Source organism: Lissotriton vulgaris, chromosome 9, assembly GCF_964263255.1.
Source record: "Lissotriton vulgaris chromosome 9, aLisVul1.2, whole genome shotgun sequence".
Classification (NCBI taxonomy): Eukaryota; Metazoa; Chordata; class Amphibia; order Caudata; family Salamandridae; genus Lissotriton; species Lissotriton vulgaris.
This window is the reverse complement of record NC_141697.1, coordinates 1134794313-1134812557: the sequence shown is the minus strand read 5'-3', so window position 1 is coordinate 1134812557 and position 18245 is coordinate 1134794313. Positions and strand designations below refer to the sequence as shown.

Sequence of the window (18245 nt, the reverse complement as noted above, 5' to 3'; positions counted from 1 at the left end):
TTAAATTCCGAGTCAGTGGTATTTAACACAGCCAGTAAGTACTGGGTGTGTTAAAAACATCACCCTTCATTACATTTAAGCAGGTCAAGTATGTCAGACTTTATGCCTTAAAACAGTATCTCCCCTATGTATACACACTCACACATACACATACAGACACATACAGTTATACTGAATCCTAACAAGGATAATCAACAGTCTTTCTTTCACATCTCTGATTTCCTGTAGCTAACAAATAATGTACTGACCCAAAAAGTAAATGCGGGTGAGTCGTAGTGGGCAGCATTCCACTTCAAGCTGTAATGTGTGAACTATAACAGGTTGAGGGGAGATACACATACACATTGCTCACATTCGCCACCTCTTTAACCTCATCGCTGCTAAGGAGATTTTCCTGGTGTGCTGGATCCTTTGAAATGGGTGTGGTCATGACGGAACGGTTCCGTCATGAGCACAGCTCAACCGATGCTCATGACGGAACCGTTCCGTCATGAGAATCGAAGGATTTAAGTACATATAATAATCCAATCGTAATTGACCTTTCACCTTCCACTTAGATCAAGGACCTTATATTTGTGTTAATAACCTTCACAGAGGAGATAGGATGTATCAACATAGACTAAGGACTCATATCTTCCATCAAATGTGATATTGTCCTATGTGGACCTTTTTAGCTCACTTATACACTGCTACTTGCATCTGTGAAACATGATGAAAACAACTGAAAATGTAGGTCATATTAAAAGGGGCACACTGTGTTCTATCCAATCTATCCTTCTCTTACCATTACAGCATAATTCCATCAAAAACACGAATACAATGAAAGTGCCTACTTTAAAGGCACTTACTCTCCTGGCACAAAATGCACTGCAAGTTTTTTTGTCTCTCGAGGAGAACTTTGCTGGTTCTCTGTTATAATTTAGTTTGGAAGTTACTCCCTGAGCTATTACCATTCTTCTTGGTCATTGAACCAGCCCTTTAAACATACACACATTTATTTTCTTTGCTGCCTCTGGGAGAAGGTATTGCACTTATGAACAGCTTGAACTAGGAGTCTGTTTCTGCTATGCCTCAGTCAGTATATATCTTGAGCCTTGCCATTGGAGCTAGTGCAGCTTAACAACATGTGGCTTTCTTTGATTATGCGTACTTCATAGAAATGTGTAAAGAACATATGTCTACTTCATGTGTGATTATTAGCAAAAAATAAACAAATACATGGATCATGAATATCAACAAAGAGGGAACCATAAAAGTAATGCCTGTCCATAGCACTGTCCAACACGCTCAGAACAAATGGGCCCGATGCACACAGCTGTTTTTAACAGTTTCAGAGTTTGTCATTGCAAAAATCCTTTTTATAAATGAACTAATCCCATTTTAGGAATCAGAAAAGATTTACCAACTCCTAAAATGAAACTAAAATCCCATACCAATTCTGTGTTTGTAAGGAGCATGTTGTAGATGCCCCTTCCAAATACTGAATTGTTATGAAATGTATCAATGTTTTGTGATCAAAATCCAGTCACAAAACATTGAAAAGTTACCAACTCCCAAGAAGGAGTGGTAACCCATCTCCAAATGTCGAGGGGTCCCTCTTGTGAATGGTAAAAAAAAAATGCTGCCAAAAAAGAAACAAAATCTTTTTAAATTTAGCACCATTTCTTTTAAGAAAAATGGGCTCATTAAAAAAAAAAACGTTATTGAAAAGTGGCCAGGAAGTATGAAACGGCTCAACCTGGTCATACCTCTGAGTGGCTACACATGTTCTGCACAAGAGCAGACACGTTTTTCACTCTTGGGGGGCACTTTGGGATTGTTTACAGTAGGGCACATATGATCTGCTGCAAAAGTGGGAAGGGTAACTCATCAGAACCCCAAGTGCTGTTCCCGAGGCTCTGGGACCCTTGGGTGGGTTAATGTGTACTTCTGCTAACATCCTGAAAAACATGGGACTTGAAAACATTTTGCCTCCAAAGATCTCTGGAGGACTGGGACAAACCTCCCAAAGCCAATTTGACCAAGATGCATAGCTGTTGGGCTAAAGATTCATGTGTCCGGCCCTATGGAGCCCTCTTTGACCACAGTCTTACCCCACTGAAGGAATATGAGTGTTCAAAAAGTGACTATGTCAATATAGAAAACATGACCAGGCAAGGGTGTCAAAAGTATTTGGCTTGTGAGAGGAATTCCCTGGGCCCAAATTTTGAATTTTCTCACTGAAACTAATGACTTAACTAGGAACTCCTCCAACGTTTATTTCATGTTGTGGAGCTCTGCTCAGATAAAGCCTATTTGCCTTGTTCCCGTGAAGGATTTTTATTTGCTGAAAAAGATTAAGGGCCTTTTTAATATCTTGGGAGTAAGCATACTCCATCGCAATGGCAATAAAGTATGCTCACCTCCAAGATAATGGTCTGCCCACCTGAATGGGCCATATGTTTTGCTATGGAGGTGACTACTCTTTCACTGCCATGGTCAGACATCTCCGATGGCCAGACGTAAGGTTAGTCAGAGAATGACTATATGTCCGCCTACCAAATTTGGATGGGCAGACATATAGCGATTTTTATTTTACTGTCCATCACTGACAAGCAAACCAATGCTGTAAAAACAGTAAAAAAGGAAAAATGCCCCCCACCATTTGAGAAGATTCCTATAGTGAGAGAGGTATTTTCGTTTTTATTTTATTTTTTAAAATCAGTTTCAAGATTTTCTTCTTGAAAATAAAAAGAAAACTGAGCTTTGTAAATGACAGCTAGCTTTGTGGTCAGTTATTAAATAGGCTAGTGGTTCCTTTAACAGGTGGACACAGTAATCTACTCCATCCTCCTGGAAGAAATACTGGAAGTCCAATGAAATATAAATCAGGACCTAAGTCCCAAGGTAATTCCTCCGACTGGCCCAAACCTTTTTGGGTTATCTGTCCCATGCTCCATCATTGTTGGTCTCAAATCGCACCTAAGTCTAATCTATCGTAACCCACACTGGCGTTTAACGCTTTCTGGAGCTATTTTTGTTGTTAATATTAAAATCATATCTCCATTCATGAACTATAATGCAGTTTTTATTGTGTTGTGTTTTTGTCTTTTTAAATGATTTGATACTTCTAAATGCTTACACTTTTTCTTAAATTTAGCCTGTCTGCTACCAGTTTTTGAGCTCAGGTTTAAATTAATGAAATATTGACTCTACCTAGCAACTGCCATCCACCCCAACTAATAATTAACTTTCTTACAGTGAGTGGGCTTTAATGGAATTTCAGATATTACTTTATACATATGTAATGCTGGTATTGGTTTTTGATGTTATACTTCATCCATCTTTTAGGAACACAACCCCTACTACGCCACGGCTTGGCCTTCGGCCAGGCACTGTACTCTTATTGATGGCAATGGTCAAGCCCACCTATTGCCAAGCCCTCAATCAACTAATTGGTCCAAACTCAATACTGTAGATTGCCACGCATATTTATACTGCAAATTGTTTCGTTTTTTGAACATTCAACTCAAGATTTGCAAAACGAAGAGATATAGAAAGTAAGGAATAATGTAAAACTTGCTATGAATTTGCGAGTCAACAGATTTGAAATTTGAATCTTCTAATTCCAGAAGAAATAAAACAGTGTATTGTCTTTTTGAGAGCAGTATCTGCACCACATGGATGCTCCAGTACCACCTGGATTCAAAGAATGATCCCTCAATCCTCGGACTCCTTTGCGGTCACTTATTTTCAGTTGCTAACAGACAATTCGAATATTTGGGCCCTCAAATCCTCCAAGGATCAGTAAATCCCACATGGCCGAAAATAAAAATACTGCATCTCCCAGTAGGATTTATTTATGTTTCAATGTTTTAACCCTTGAGGATCTGAGAACCAGAGTCCTCAAAGGATATGAAAATTAATGGTGACGATGCCTCTAAAATGAGCCATTTGAAGCAAACTGCCACCTCTTTCAAACACTAAAGTTCTCAAAAAATCCCTGAAAGGATTTTCAACAATCCAAGCTAAAAGAAAGAGAGAAACAGAAAAAGGGGGAGAGAAAGAATTAGATGAGACAAAGAGAAAATACTGCACCAATTAAACATTGTATTTGCCCTTTTACAAGGTGAACAATTAAAAACTGGGGGGAAAAGAAACACAAATTGCTGATATATTTTTTGAGACGGTGTGTCTGTAGACCTCTTTGTCGCTTCATCAATTCCTTAGTTTTTAACACTTTTGCCGACAGTACAGTGATCACTTTTTTCATAACAAGCCTAGTATGTGAATATGCCAGATCTATGATTTTCATACCTGTTTTTTTGTCCACGATCGAAATGCGGCATTAAGAACTTTTGCTCCTTGAAGCAGGTGAGGTGCAGGTTGCTTACCAGATTTGTGCAAAGCTACATAAAAAAAAGAGCCAGTTAAATGGATAACTCTTCAGCAACAACAATTCTTTCCTTGCAGAATAAGAAACTAAATATATTGAGTTCAAATATTTTTAAATGTGCTTAACATGTTGAGCAATACAATAAGAGAGGACATCCATACATAGAATGTTTCCCTGTTTATCACAGTAGAAGCTTCTTAGCTGTAGTTTAAGGTACTTCTTTTCCATTTGCTTGGATAAAATTTAGTACGGGTAGCTCCGGCTTTCAAAAACATAAAATAATCTGATTATCGTGGTCTGGAAGAGGGTACTGAATAGCCAGGATGTCTTTCAAGCATTAAGAGTACATTAGGAGCCCCCTTGCAAGCTTGTGAGGTGAATGCCTGGGCATATTTAGCTAGCTAAGTGTTTTTATCCTATTTTGATTAGTCAATAGTGAGTTAGCACTGGTTTGATTTTTTACACACCATGATACATTTGATGTAAAATGTACTAGTGACAACTGTTAAAGCATGCAAATCTCTAATGCAGATTACACTGAAAGAGACACAACACTGTATGCTCAACTTTGTCACGTGGCATACAGCCTCATCACAAACAAGGATAGGTAACAATGGAATGGCCCTCTACCTTTGAATGTCTCAAGCAGATGTCTTCCCACATACCAACATGCAGTTTCAACGTTTGGAAACTGAGTCAGGCTGACAATTTTCAATCGCCTTTCCACTTCATATGCTCTGTTATACAAAGTAAAACACAATTTAGTGTAATGATCTACATGCAACATAAAGGAGACAATGGTAGTGACGTTACATGAGAAATAGTCCTTGTTAAGAACCCTGGAATAAAGCAATGTAAAAATACTAATTTCTAGTATCTGAGATTTTGATATTTAGCTCCACAACTGATTGTGGGATGAATGCATTTTCAAATAACATTAACAGGAAATTGGTGTATAACTCCATCCATCATCTTTTAAGAAGGGTAGCAGTATAGGGTCCTGCTCAATAAAATTTCCAGTTTTAAAAACAGATTTTCTTTTTTAGTGATATACATTTAAATGCAGAAGAAGAAATTATTTAACGTAAAAATGCCAAAATCAGAATTCACTTTGTATTTTCAGTGTTTGTTCATTCAGTTTTTTTAACGAAAGGTAGAACTCCAAAGACGAAATATACTAAAATGCGCTGGGCATGGTTACTTATAGGAGGAGACCAGCTGGAAATTCAACTCACTAAACCATAACATTTAGAAAGTCAATATACTGTGCATCCTGTGCACTACTTTTTAAACATAAGCATTACAAAGACATTTGTTACTGCAGAACAGAAAACCCACCTCATTTGCAATTCAGCACTTAGGTGATGTAAAAAATGTCCCGAAAAAGCAAGGCAGTCTACAGGAGTGAGTGTTGCATATATCCAACCTACAATAAAAGACATATACAGTCTAATAAAAAGTTATGGTGATGCGAAACATACAAAATTCAAAAGTTAAATATTCTATACAAACTTTTTAATGTAAATCAAACATTATTAAAAAAATTATTATACAGGCGATGACAAGCACAGCACACTGGCAGAGAAATTAATTCACTGATAACACTTTAAAATCGTATATTGAGTACAAATATATATGCTGGAAACAAACACATATTATTTGTTTTATTGTTTGAATGGTCAATGTAACTTTCTCCAAAGCATCCTTTAACTGCTGATTCTTACATTGCGCAATAGCCGACAATAAAATAAAAAATATTGAGCACTTAGATGCTTTAATAAAGTTTTATATTACAGTAAGCTGGAAGAGGCTAATGATACAATAAAATATATCCATCAATATGCATACAATTGACAAGTGTATATGGTAAATTTGGTTCACATGCACTATTTGGAGCAGGCTATTTATAAAACTATTAACCACCTGAGAGACTGGTACTTGAAACATCTGTCAAGGAGAGAGTATTTATATCACTGCTATAGAGGTAGTCTTGAATGTTTCAACAACATCAATATTTAGCATTTATCAACCACTCAACTTCCACAGAAAGATTTACTCTACCCCCTTCTCCTTCACAGTGGTTGCTCCAAAGCCAGATAATAATCCAAAGAAATGTTCCTTACAACAATCACTGTCAATGCTAAATAAGGACACAACAATACAATGCCAGCTAGTTATGGTCATTCCCACTCTGGTCCACCTTGATCATATCTGACTGGGCTACAATGATGTACCTGAGGTGCTTTGCTGCTGTGTACAAATGTTTGCAATTTTCATTCATAGCCCTGAAGCACTGTAGCTTTGGCCTGACTTTGATGGCCTGGAAGCTCCTATACATAGTGACAATATATACGAAAATAAGTCATAGACTCTGAACAATGAACCTTGAAAAGGGTGAACAAGACAAAGATGCCCGCTTCCACCATTCCAGTTTGGGGGGACTGAAATTGGTGACACCACCAATGTGGGATCCCAATATGTGAATGATGGATCTAAGGAATCTTACTTAAGCAACAACATATATTTTTCCAGAGATATTTGACTTTGTTGAACTCTCCGATTTGACAGCTAGCCTGTATAAATCACAGATGATCCTCTTGAGAAAATAATACATCTGCTCTCTAGCTCTCCTTCCAAGGTAGGGTTAGAAAGGCAAAATGTCTTGTATTAGATCTTGGCCCATGGATTATACAACTTTTCCCTGCCCCCTAGAAAAAAACCACAGCTAAAGTCAAGAAGGAACTCCTTGATAGGGAAAGTGCATTTGGTCAACATGATCATGCTACCAAGATGTTGGTATCAGCTACAAGGGCTGTAGTCCCAAGTAAAAAATGTCAAGAATTGGATAGTGTCATGACAGGGATATGTGTACTAACAGAGAATCTAGAGTTAAGCAGCATACATTAACGCATCCATATGACCAGGATAGATTTACCATTTCTAACCTGTAAATATATCACCTCACAACTCAGTTACAATATCTAGAAAAACAGTGGAAAGAGGGACCCAATTATGACAAAGGTCCTGTATGAGATGGAAGAAAAGCTAGAGCTAACTAAGCCTGGAGGCCCTGTTGATGAGGTATAGGTGGGCTTATGCCATATCACTCTGGGTCACTTCTGTGGGGACATCCACACTTTCATGAATAGGGTGGGGTAGAAGTTGGTGAAGCAGGAAGGATGTTTTAAAATGGGACTTTTATAGTCAAGGGGAGGTTGATTTGAGTTCAGAGAGGCCCAAGTGCAATATGGGGCGCAGAAAGGACAACATCTGTCTTATTTCAAAGTGGCAAGGTTGCCAGGGGAGCATGGATAGGATTTCCTCAGCAACCTGAAACAGCAATGATATTAGATTGATTCTAAAGTTGACATGCAGCAGATATGCCATGACTGATCTATACAGAGCATTAAAGGCTGACAGTATAAACACCAAGTCCTTTCATACAAGCAGAATGAAGTAGATCAATTTTGAATTCAGAATAGGACTAAGTTGTTGACTATTAATTGTTGCCAATTATTAATTGTACTTGAAAAACAATTACTACTGGGAAACAACTAACTTTGGGTTTCGGGGCAGCGTGCTGACCTGTGTAGAGTGCTTCAGTGCATCTAGAGGGGCAGTACACATGACATGAATTAAATTACAGCTCTAATACCTAGCTGCTGTATTAATAAAACACATATTTTTCAAGTTCGTGAAATGCACCCCAGTAGATGGCTCTCATGACACAGATTATATTTGCTGCGTAGCCTGTGGCATTCCTGACTCCCGCCACTGTCAGCTACCTCCCTGGACACCATTGCCCGCTGTTAGGGGTTCCAACCAAATGAAATGTGTACACCAAACAAAAAGATGCTTGACTGGCACCAATTCCCCAGAATGGAGCACGTTTGGCGCCAGGCTCCCACAACGTATGTCACCTCTTCCCTTCACAATAAGTAGCACTAGTGACTCCAATCCAAGAATAGGCAGCAGCTCTGGAACGTGTTCCCCGTAAGTGATATGCTGTAACTGATAAGTGCTGAACATGGCAATCCTTTTTGGACAGCCCCCAAAGCTTCTACAGCATTAGGACAATCTTTACATCTTATGTGTTCGTAAAACTTAACCCACAAAAAATTGGCACTCTTGCGCTAAACGTAAGTGCCACCCTATTTAACCATGCCATGGTAAGACGAGCCTCTCTTCTGAGCCCTGCGATAAGTCACCTCGTGCCCTAAACCCTTAGCTAATAGCTCTGGCTAAACATCTCCCAAAGACGAGACCTTTGGCCTATGCCAAGGCTTGTTCCTTTTTACACACATCTCATTATCATTTAAGGAAAACGGGCTACATTTACAATCAAATGCTGCTTTATTGTCCAGGCAAACACGGACATGGTGGTCTGCAGTCCCCAGCATGCCACCATCCCTGTGTTGATAGCGATTCCCAATAGTTCAAAAATTGCAACCAACCTCATGAATATTAATGAGGTAGGTCAATTTGCGACACACTGGGCATCGCAAATTAAACTCAAGAGTTTCTTGAATTTGAAATCGCAATTTGTATGGAATCGCATTTAGGAACTCAAAATTTCTAACATACGTAAAAGTGGCCCTAAGTCCCCGTTGTTGGGTCCATAGCATAAAATCCCTCAAAGGTGCACATCCTGAACTCTGTCAAATGGGAACGGGTCACAACTCTGAAAGTTCATCCACCGGATGTGGAGCAGACCCAGACTGAGAGAAATAGCTGGTCACCCGAAAGAGTTCAACAAGGGCCTCCAGGCACCAGCCTGGTTCTGTGTAGCAGAGGCAGGTCACGCAATATCTTGACCCGCTTCAGATTGTTCTCCGTCACGCTGCGCACGCAGTTGGGATCTAGCAGACAATGCGGACACTCAAGAGGGCACCGCTCTCAAGGTGTCATAAGTAGGGGGAGGGTCCCTCATAGGAGATCTTTGATGTCCCTGAGACCTCGAAAGAGCAAAGAGGGCAAACCAACAAGCCCTTGGAGAGCACACTTCAGGGTGCCACAGCAGCAGGTATTGAGCCAAGGCTAGCCACTATTTAGGAAGGGAATTCGGTCTCTTTAATAGCAGTAATCCTCCTTGTGCACTATAGATTCCTCTGGCAGTGTGCACCATGCAGTTCCAGGTTGCCTGGTCTCACGTCCCCACAAGTGCATCTCCGCCCTGCTGCAGTATGGCACGAGTAGTTCAACTGTAGTGTACCTTTGAAGTTGAAGGTGGCTCAAAGGGTTTGCCTTTGTATCACAGATGCCTCCCCTAAATTGCAGTCCTGTTTGCCATGAGCCAGTGGAATGCAGATCCTAATCTTTAGAGAGGGGCCATTATCTTGTTCCAGAGGCCAAGTGTCAAAATCTCTTCCTCTAATCAATCTAGCCAGGTCTGCAAATGGCAGAGTCTGTTCCGATTGCATGCCCAACGTTTAATAGCTGTTGCTGGGGAATGCCCAGGTGTCTTCCCCATCCTCTAGTGTGGACTTGAGCCAAGCACAAAAGCACAAAAACAGTTTTGGAGCATAGAATTGCCCACTGTCTAGTAGTGGCATTTCATGATAAAACCACCTATACCAATGGAAAGGGGTTGTCACTACGAATACAAATATATGAAACACTATGAGACTGCTCCACTTCAATCCACTATTGCAACTTAAAATGTAATTTGACCCTTCCCCCATGTTAGCCTTGGGGAAGAGCAAGCCTCATAGGTAGTGGAAACACACATGGGTATTCCTCATTACCTGGGCAGGGAACACACGTATGTGCCTTCCATGCCTTTAACCTACCACTCGCTCACCACTTAAGATGTACCCTCGGGGTACTCTAGTGGTAGTGAAAGGTCCAGTCAGGATGGTTACTGATTTAACAAGACCAGCGTGAGCTGAAGCACAATTGCGCATGCGCAGACCTGAAATGGCAGGCTGGACAAATGTTTAGAAACACCATCGGTGCAAGCGCACACACAAAGGCCTGCAATGGAAGACCTGACCTGTGTTTAGAAACTGCTTGTAAGCGCCACTTCCTAACGCTTGTAGGAAGGGTGCATGCACTCCAATACTGCATTTACAGTGGGAGAGTGCCCGGAGCCCTAAGGCACAAAAAGAGAATCTGCCACATCCAATTGGTGTCCTATGGGGGGAGCCGACCACCTAACTAGGGAAAACCCACATGGGCGTTCAATCCTACCCGGGCAGCAAACAAGTTCCGGGCCGCTCACCTACCCTGAGCCCCACCCCTCAGGATTTACCCTAGGTCTGCTCTAGCAGTAGTGAAAGTGTCCCTCAGGGTTGGCTGCAGAGTGAGAAAGGCCAACCTGAATAAGAGACCTGTTTGACAAGGCTATTCGTTGGGTGGCACAATCAGTGGCGTCCCACTACTTCCCAGGGTACGTGGTGTACCATTTTGACAGGCTATTCTGGTGTGTGGCGCAATCACTGCAGCATCCCACAACTACCCAGTGCTGTGCCGCCCGGGTATATGTTGTGTCCTTTTTACAATGCACTCACATGTATGACAATCAAGTCAATGTTTTAGGGAAATCCTCCTAAGAAGGGTCATGCCCAACATGTAGCTTCACTTTGTGACAGATACATTTCTGGTAACCTGCACAACATTATCCCAGATCACTGGCGGACACAGTAAAGTAAAAACATATTCCATGCTAACAAGCCCAAAACCCCATCAGACTTTACTGAAAATGCGAATTATTAAGTTTAATATCCCTAGCCAAAAGACGAGATTTTAGATGATTCTCTGAACACTTAAATCAGGAGATGGAACTTAAAACAATAGACATTCATCTACCTAATTCAAAAGTAATATGCACAATCAAAGAGGCAAACAAAATCTGTAATCTACTGCAATATATAATCAACAGTTTACTGACCGAGAATCAATAATCAATAATTCAAAGAAAAGGTTGTGTCCAAGAAATGGACCCAAATCAGTGAGATTGGCTCAGCGTCTCCTAGCAGGAAGGGCTTGAAATGGGTAACGAGTAACGACTAACACAGCACTACTGCTTAGATATGTGTTTGAAATGACTAGATTAATTGCCTTTCTCCAATCTGAGGTAGCTGTGAAAAGGGTTGCAATTACTATGAATTAGAATTATGACTGCTTCACATAACATATGTTGTCAACCATTAGCTGTGCTTGGCCTTTTTCAACTAAATACCTTCACCTTGCCAAACACATCAATGCAGCCAATAAAGCATACAGTACATACACCGGGTCATGTTGCAAATACTCACACAACAGAAACTAAAATATATGTCGCATTACAGAAATATTTTGGATGACTTACAAAAGAAGTAGTCTTATATATGTTGGCAAAGTAGTTTATTTGAAGAGAACCCAGAAGTGGTTGTAAATCTTTCATGTAAAGTGAAGAATTAAGCGTAAAGAAGTGCCACCTGATATACAAAGGCTCATTTAGCACTAACAGAGGCAATGGAATACATATTTGTGGAAGGGCTAATGTGCTGTAAAACGTTGTTTTATTATTTCCTTGTTTGCACTGAATTTTTTACATTTATTTACATTAACTTTATATATTAAATTATCTTTTTTTTCCCTCCAAAATAAACTTTATTCAATCTCCATGTATTTCCCCATATCAAGATCTCCATCTCCATCTCCATCTCTATGACTGTTGTCTCCATCGTAGTGGAGGATATGTCCAACAACTATGTGTAACATAAAATATGGTTGTAAATTTACATGCAGTAACTTTAAGATTGTAAATACAATTGCAGAAGGCTCCATCCTCTCTTTGATAGGGGTGGAAACATACAAGTCTACAAGTAGGTGTAAATCTCAACTCACAAATTGCGTACAGGATAAAAGTGAAGAGTTATACCAATCTAGAAGAGTAAATATACGTAGGAGTAAATACATGAATATATTATCTAAGAGAATATGAAGGTGTAAAAGTAGAGATTCTCTGAATGGATTATAGTCAGATTAAGCAAGTTCTAATACATGCAGGAAGCCAGTATTAGAAACTTTTCTGACATTCCTCGGGAGAAATACAAGATTACGGTGGTGCGGAGGTGCATGGTGATCCACTTCATTGCTAGGTAAAGAGACCATTTTCTAAAAGTAGCAGCAGGCAGAACCTACCACTCTAGTCAGTGTAAGTAAGTTATACTCCTAAGATAACCACTGCTCATCCCCTTGGTAGCTTGGCACAGAGCAGTCAGGCTTAACCCAGAGGCAATGTGTAAAGTATTTACATACAGACTATTCAACAGCTACTCCGGACAACGACGAAATCACTCCTTCCTTCTCAAATTTTAGCCAAGTTTCACCTAAACAGATCAAGGACCTCATCTTATCGACCAAGTCATGCTCCCTACTGACCCTTGCCTGGCCACCGTCTTAAAACTGATTCCTGACATACTAGCACCAAATCTAACTGACATCCGCAACGCCATGTTTAACACCGGCACCTACCATGCCACATGGAAAAAAGCTATTATCAAACCGCTGCTGAAGAAGCAGCTCCTTGATCTGCTAGAAACTAATAAATACAGACCTATCACAAGCCTGCCTTTCCCAGCAAAAATACTTGAGAAATTAATGAATTTGCAGCTAGCCAAATACATTGAAGATAATAACCTTGTGGATGAGACACAATTCGGCTTTAGGAAAGGCCATGGCACAGAAACCGCCCTCATATAGGCAGCAGAGGAAATTAGGATAATACTAGACCAAGGTGGTGCCGCAGTGCTAGTGCTGCTAGACTTATCAGCAGCCTTTGACACCGTCGATCACGCTACATTGATTAATCAAACATGGGCATCAAACAGAAGGCCGAAGAACTACTGGCCTTGTTTCTTTCCAATCGCACACAATTAGTGAGTCTCGGTAACTATAAGTCCGCCTCTTTCACCCTCCTGTGTGGTGTGCCACAAGCTCCATCCTTGAGTCCGACACTATTTAACATCTATGTGTCGGACCTGGCCAGGGTCATCAAAGCCCACAGGATGGGACTCACATCCTACGCCGATGACACACAATCGGTGCTTGCTATTCATAATGATGGAGGAGCAATTGTGGCCAGCTTCCAAGATGGAATGCTCGCCATCAGCACCTGGATGGGCAACAATTGCCTAAAGTTTTGATTTTCGGTAAGCTACATCCTGTTTGGTCATCTACTTAGTAGCCGACCAATCTGGGACCATCACCTCCCCCGGTATCGAAAGTGAGAAATCTAGGGGTTGTGTTTGACGACAAACTGGCTTTCATATCACATGCCAATACAATTGTCTCTTAATGTTTCTACAATCTTAAAATGATAAAAAAAACTCCTACCCCTTCTTCCATCTAGTGCCAGAACAACCCTGGTTAGCACCCTAGTAATGTAAAAAATTCACTACTGTAATAGCCTTTTTTTCAACGCTCAGAAAAAGGTCACCAACAAACTGCAGATGGTGCAGAATTCAGTGGCTAGAATGATAACAGGCACCCCCAAGTATCAACCAATCTCAACGGTAGTCCGAAAACTCCATTGGCAACCTATATTAAGCTGCATCAAATTCAAAGCTCTATGCATTACCTTCAAGGCCATCTACAAAACCGGACCCGAGTTCCTGAAAAAGGCTTTTTGTGTCTAAACTCCCAATAGACCCTTGCGTTCATTAACGGCCAACCTTCTGAAGGTCCCTCGCACAAAAAAAGTCTCCTTGGGTGACAGAAGATTCACTGTTGCCACTGCTAAACTATGGAACACCCTCCCTCTGCACATCAAAACCTGCCCAAATCTACTTGCCTTCAGGAAACTGATAAAAACTTGGCTTTTTTAATCAATAAGCTTCCCACCTCTGGCTCAGCCTTCTATATAGTCCACAGCGCAAGACACCCAAGGGTTTTTGTGTGCTCTACAAATTGCTTAAATAAAATAAATACACACATACACACAAGGAAAAACACTACAAAAGGACTCCACTCCAGTTGAGAAAAATAGCCAATATTTATCTGAATAAAACAAGATCAAAACAATAAAACTCCAGCATACACAAATCAAGATATCGCTTTTCAAAGACTGAATGAAGTACAGCTTTTAGAAATCCAAAATAGCTTCAACCAGGGAAATTTGGTCACAGTCAACATCAACGACCCCACAAAGGTAGTCCGAACTCGATGGAGTGGGGACTGGTTACGGAATCAGGCAGACCCCATTACAGCACCTTGGAGGTGTCAGGAAAAACAAAGACAATGCAAAAAACAGGGGTGGTGAGGCATCGCAGAGACCAGAGTGGCGTTGGTTACTTACTGTTTTAGAGTGGGTGAGGAGTTGGTCCATTTTTGTCTGGCAGGGGAGGTGATGCATTGGTTCCTCACTGCTGCAGAGGAGATGAGGCTGCGGTGGCAGGTCTGGTGCCGCGTTCCTTACTGTGGAGCGAAGTAGATGCGGCGCTGAAAATCTGGCCACAAGGCTTTGGCGCCCTGGTGGCGTTGCAGAAGCACTGGTGTCACCTGGACCGGGGCTACGGTGTAAGTCAGGGTGGTGCGTCATGCCATTCATGAGCTGTGCCTTCGGCTCCGGTTAAGACTGCGACATGGCATAGATGCAGGAGCGCTGTCATTGGTGAAGTCGAGGCTGCGGTGTAGGTCGGGACAGTGCGTCGTTGCGTTCACGAGCGGTGCCCTCAACTCTGGTGCAGGCAGAGTCCTCAATGGAGACATTGGAGTCGATACGCTGCTGTCATCAGCAACCAGAGCTGCAGTGCAAGTTGAAGCAGTGTGTAGTGCTCTTCACGAGTGGTGTCCCCGTCTCCGGTGCAGGTAGCGGCATCAATGACGTGGTTGGGTTGCTTTTCTTGGGTTGCAGCACAACCCACTTGACTCCAAGGACCCAGGAACTGGATTTGGCACCACTTAGCAAGACAGGACCCTCAGCAAAAGAGTTCAAGTGCTAATAGCAAGATGCAGGTGAAGTCGTTGATGGCCCTGAAACTTAACAGAAGGCAAGCTCAACTCAAGCCCTTGGAAAACCTTGGAAGCTGGATGTAGAACGCAAAGGACAGAAGCAGCAAAGCAGCAGGCCAACACAGCAGACCAAATAAAGTAGCAGTCCCTCCTGACAGCTATCCAGCTCTTCTTCCTGCCAGAATGTCCTCAACCCAGAAGTGTTCAGAGTATATGGTGTCAGAGGTCCAGTACTTATACCCATTTCAGCCTTTGGAGTAAGCAAACGTTAAAGGAAAGTCTTTGTGGTGCACAAGACCCTCCATTTCCCTCCCCTGGCTCCAGACACACTGCAGAGGACTTCAACTTATTTGTGTGAGGACAGGCGCTGCCCTATTCAGGTGTCAGTGTTAACCCCTCCCACCACTCTAGCTGTGGAAGACCCATCAGCTTGGTGATGGGCCATCAGGATACGAAAGGCGCACCACAGCTCCCCTTTGTGTGACTGTCTAGAGAAGACGCACAAACAGCCCAACTGTCATCCTAACTCAGAGGTTTACTCCACAGGCAGGCAGAGGCTTCAGGATGGTTAAAGTAAAGAAATGCCAACTTTTTAAAAGTGGCAATTAAAAAAAACAGCTCCACTAAAAGATGTCAGAGACACCAAACTCCAATTTTCTATCAGCTCCCAACTGACAGATACACTTTTAATATGTTACAAGATAGCTCCAATGCTAACCTATGGGAGATATAGGCCTTGCTGTAGTGAAAAACAAATTAGCAGTATTTCACTAAAAGGGCACGTTAAACACAACAGTACATGCCCTACCTTTTCATTACAATGCTCACTACCCAGGTAGCTACATTGGACCTACCTTACGGGTTCCATGCATGTAACAAATGTGAAAGGTTGAGCCTGGCAAGTGAGTGCACTTGCCAGGGCAAAACAGCTGTTTAAAACTGTACACGCAGACACTGAGACATATTTGCAGGGCTACTCTGTTGGGTGGCACAATCATTGCTGCAGGCCCACTTGTAGCATTTGACTTACAGGCCCTGGGCACACACAGTGCACTGTAGTAGAGACTTACTAGTATATCAAATATGCCAATCATGGAGAAACCAATTACCATTATGTTTTAGACAGAGCACTTGCCAGCAGTAGTAAGGTGCCCAGAGTTCTAAAACCAGCAAAAACTAAATGCAGCACATAGTCAAAAACAGGAGGACAGAGGCAAAAAGACAAGGGGAACCACGCCAATCTCTATTATTGTCAAAAAACAAATTCAGGAGGAAAGGTCTGTAGTTTAGAAAGCGACTGAGAATCTAAGATTTACTGACTGGATTAAATGGCTATTTTAAATAGCAATAGGCAAAGTTTCATTAGTTATGGGCAGTTTCAGAGAGCCCAGACTGCGACATTGACGCAACAATTCCCCCAAAGCCCAATTCTAGCCGAGGCCTCCTGTATTTTGGGACTGGTTTGATCATTTGTTTATGGGTTGGTTTTGATTTCTTGTCCAGCCCTAGATGTGACCACTTTCGTTTTTTATTACATCTTGAGCATGGCCAGAGTGGGTGCAAGGAGCAGCAGGTCCTTTTGAGAATGAAGGGTAAATACAAATACAAGTCCTAGATATGTCCATATATCTTCCACAACCCCAAAAGGGCCCCTCCAGAGGAGTGCCTGAATGTTTCCTTTTTCGAACAACTTAACCTTTAGAGATTTTGTTGTTCTAATCCCACAACACCTTTATACAGTTTAATAAATATTCTGCTCCGGCGGTTTTAGAGCTTTTGCCTTCTTTGGCACCTCACTCACTACTGGAAGCTGCCCCACTCGCCGCCTGTGACAAGGTTTATTTTACTTGCATAGTAAATAAAAACCATTGCAATACAAAGAACATAAAGTTAACACAACTCTGCATTTGATACTAAAAATATTTCATAATTTATACTTTTTTTTTAAACCAATATTCCGATTGAGAAGAAGTCCTCCTGACCAAGCTGTTTTTGATTCAGCAGATGCTGTTAAGGGTCGAGGGTATTTAGTTCTAGTCCACTGCTTCCGTCACTTCTTATACCAGAATTTAAAAAGGTGTTTCTACATGCAAAAAGTGCTTTAGTACCAGGAATGGTGGGAATAAGAGGAAAATGCCCTCTTTTAGGCCCCATGATAGGATTGCAATTATTCCCGGGTACTATCCGAAGATTGGGTCATGACTATTATGCTGGCATTTTCTTTTCCACTATCCTCAGGAACTTCACTAGACAACAGTTGAACTGTGGGTCATACAGAGCGAACCAGGCCAGCACTGCTTGTCTCCTAGTGCATACCCCTAGTGGATTGAAGTGTCATTTTAGCAGTTGTTTTCGTTCTTCCAACAGTTCTTTACATGTACATAGCGGGTGCAGCAGATCTTCTGGTGCTGAGCAGCATAAAAAGAAGGTAGAGCCCACTTTTCCTTTAGCCAGGGCGGGAAGTGCTTATACAGGGTAGCAGACCAAGTCTGTGCTTCAAGAATTTGATTTTAGTGGCTTTGGCATAACCCAGGTCAAAATGCATTTGAGCTGCTGGAGCTGAAAAGGTGTTCAGAGTCATCTATCCATGTGACCTTTTTGAGAGAGATGCCTTGTCCTCGATCCACGAAAGATGTTTGACTGTCTTATAGACCAAATTTTTTAAATGTGATATTGTTTGTAGGAGTGTTCCCGAGCTGGTTTAGCCCCATATTGGTCAGGCTACTTTTAAGGTATTTGCCAGCTGGTTAGGCGGCTTGTTGTTGTAGCTCCTTCCACAGATATTCATTCAGGGTTCCTTGTTCGGATTGCCGCACTTTGTCCCAGGTGATAATGTATGTTCCCTGTCTTGCCAACGACTGTTTCTGTATACCAAACTGTACGCTGGTTTGTGCTGGTGAGGTATATTTGGGCAGACCAAGAATAAATAACC

At 41.6% G+C, this 18245-nt stretch overlaps 1 protein-coding gene across 2 annotated transcripts in view; it reads right to left on the bottom strand.

Moving 5' to 3' along the window:
• PHF2 (PHD finger protein 2) overlaps positions 1-18245 on the bottom strand; it is a 444998-nt gene that overhangs the window by 102293 nt on the left and 324460 nt on the right. For both annotated transcript variants that reach the window (XM_086939167.1, XM_086939168.1), the window contains exons 8-10: positions 5714-5801; positions 5006-5112; positions 4297-4388 (exon numbers count right to left, since the gene is read on the bottom strand). In XM_086939167.1, the coding sequence (XP_086795293.1) occupies positions 4297-4388; positions 5006-5112; positions 5714-5801 (287 nt within the window). The remainder of the gene's footprint in view (positions 1-4296; positions 4389-5005; positions 5113-5713; positions 5802-18245) is intronic.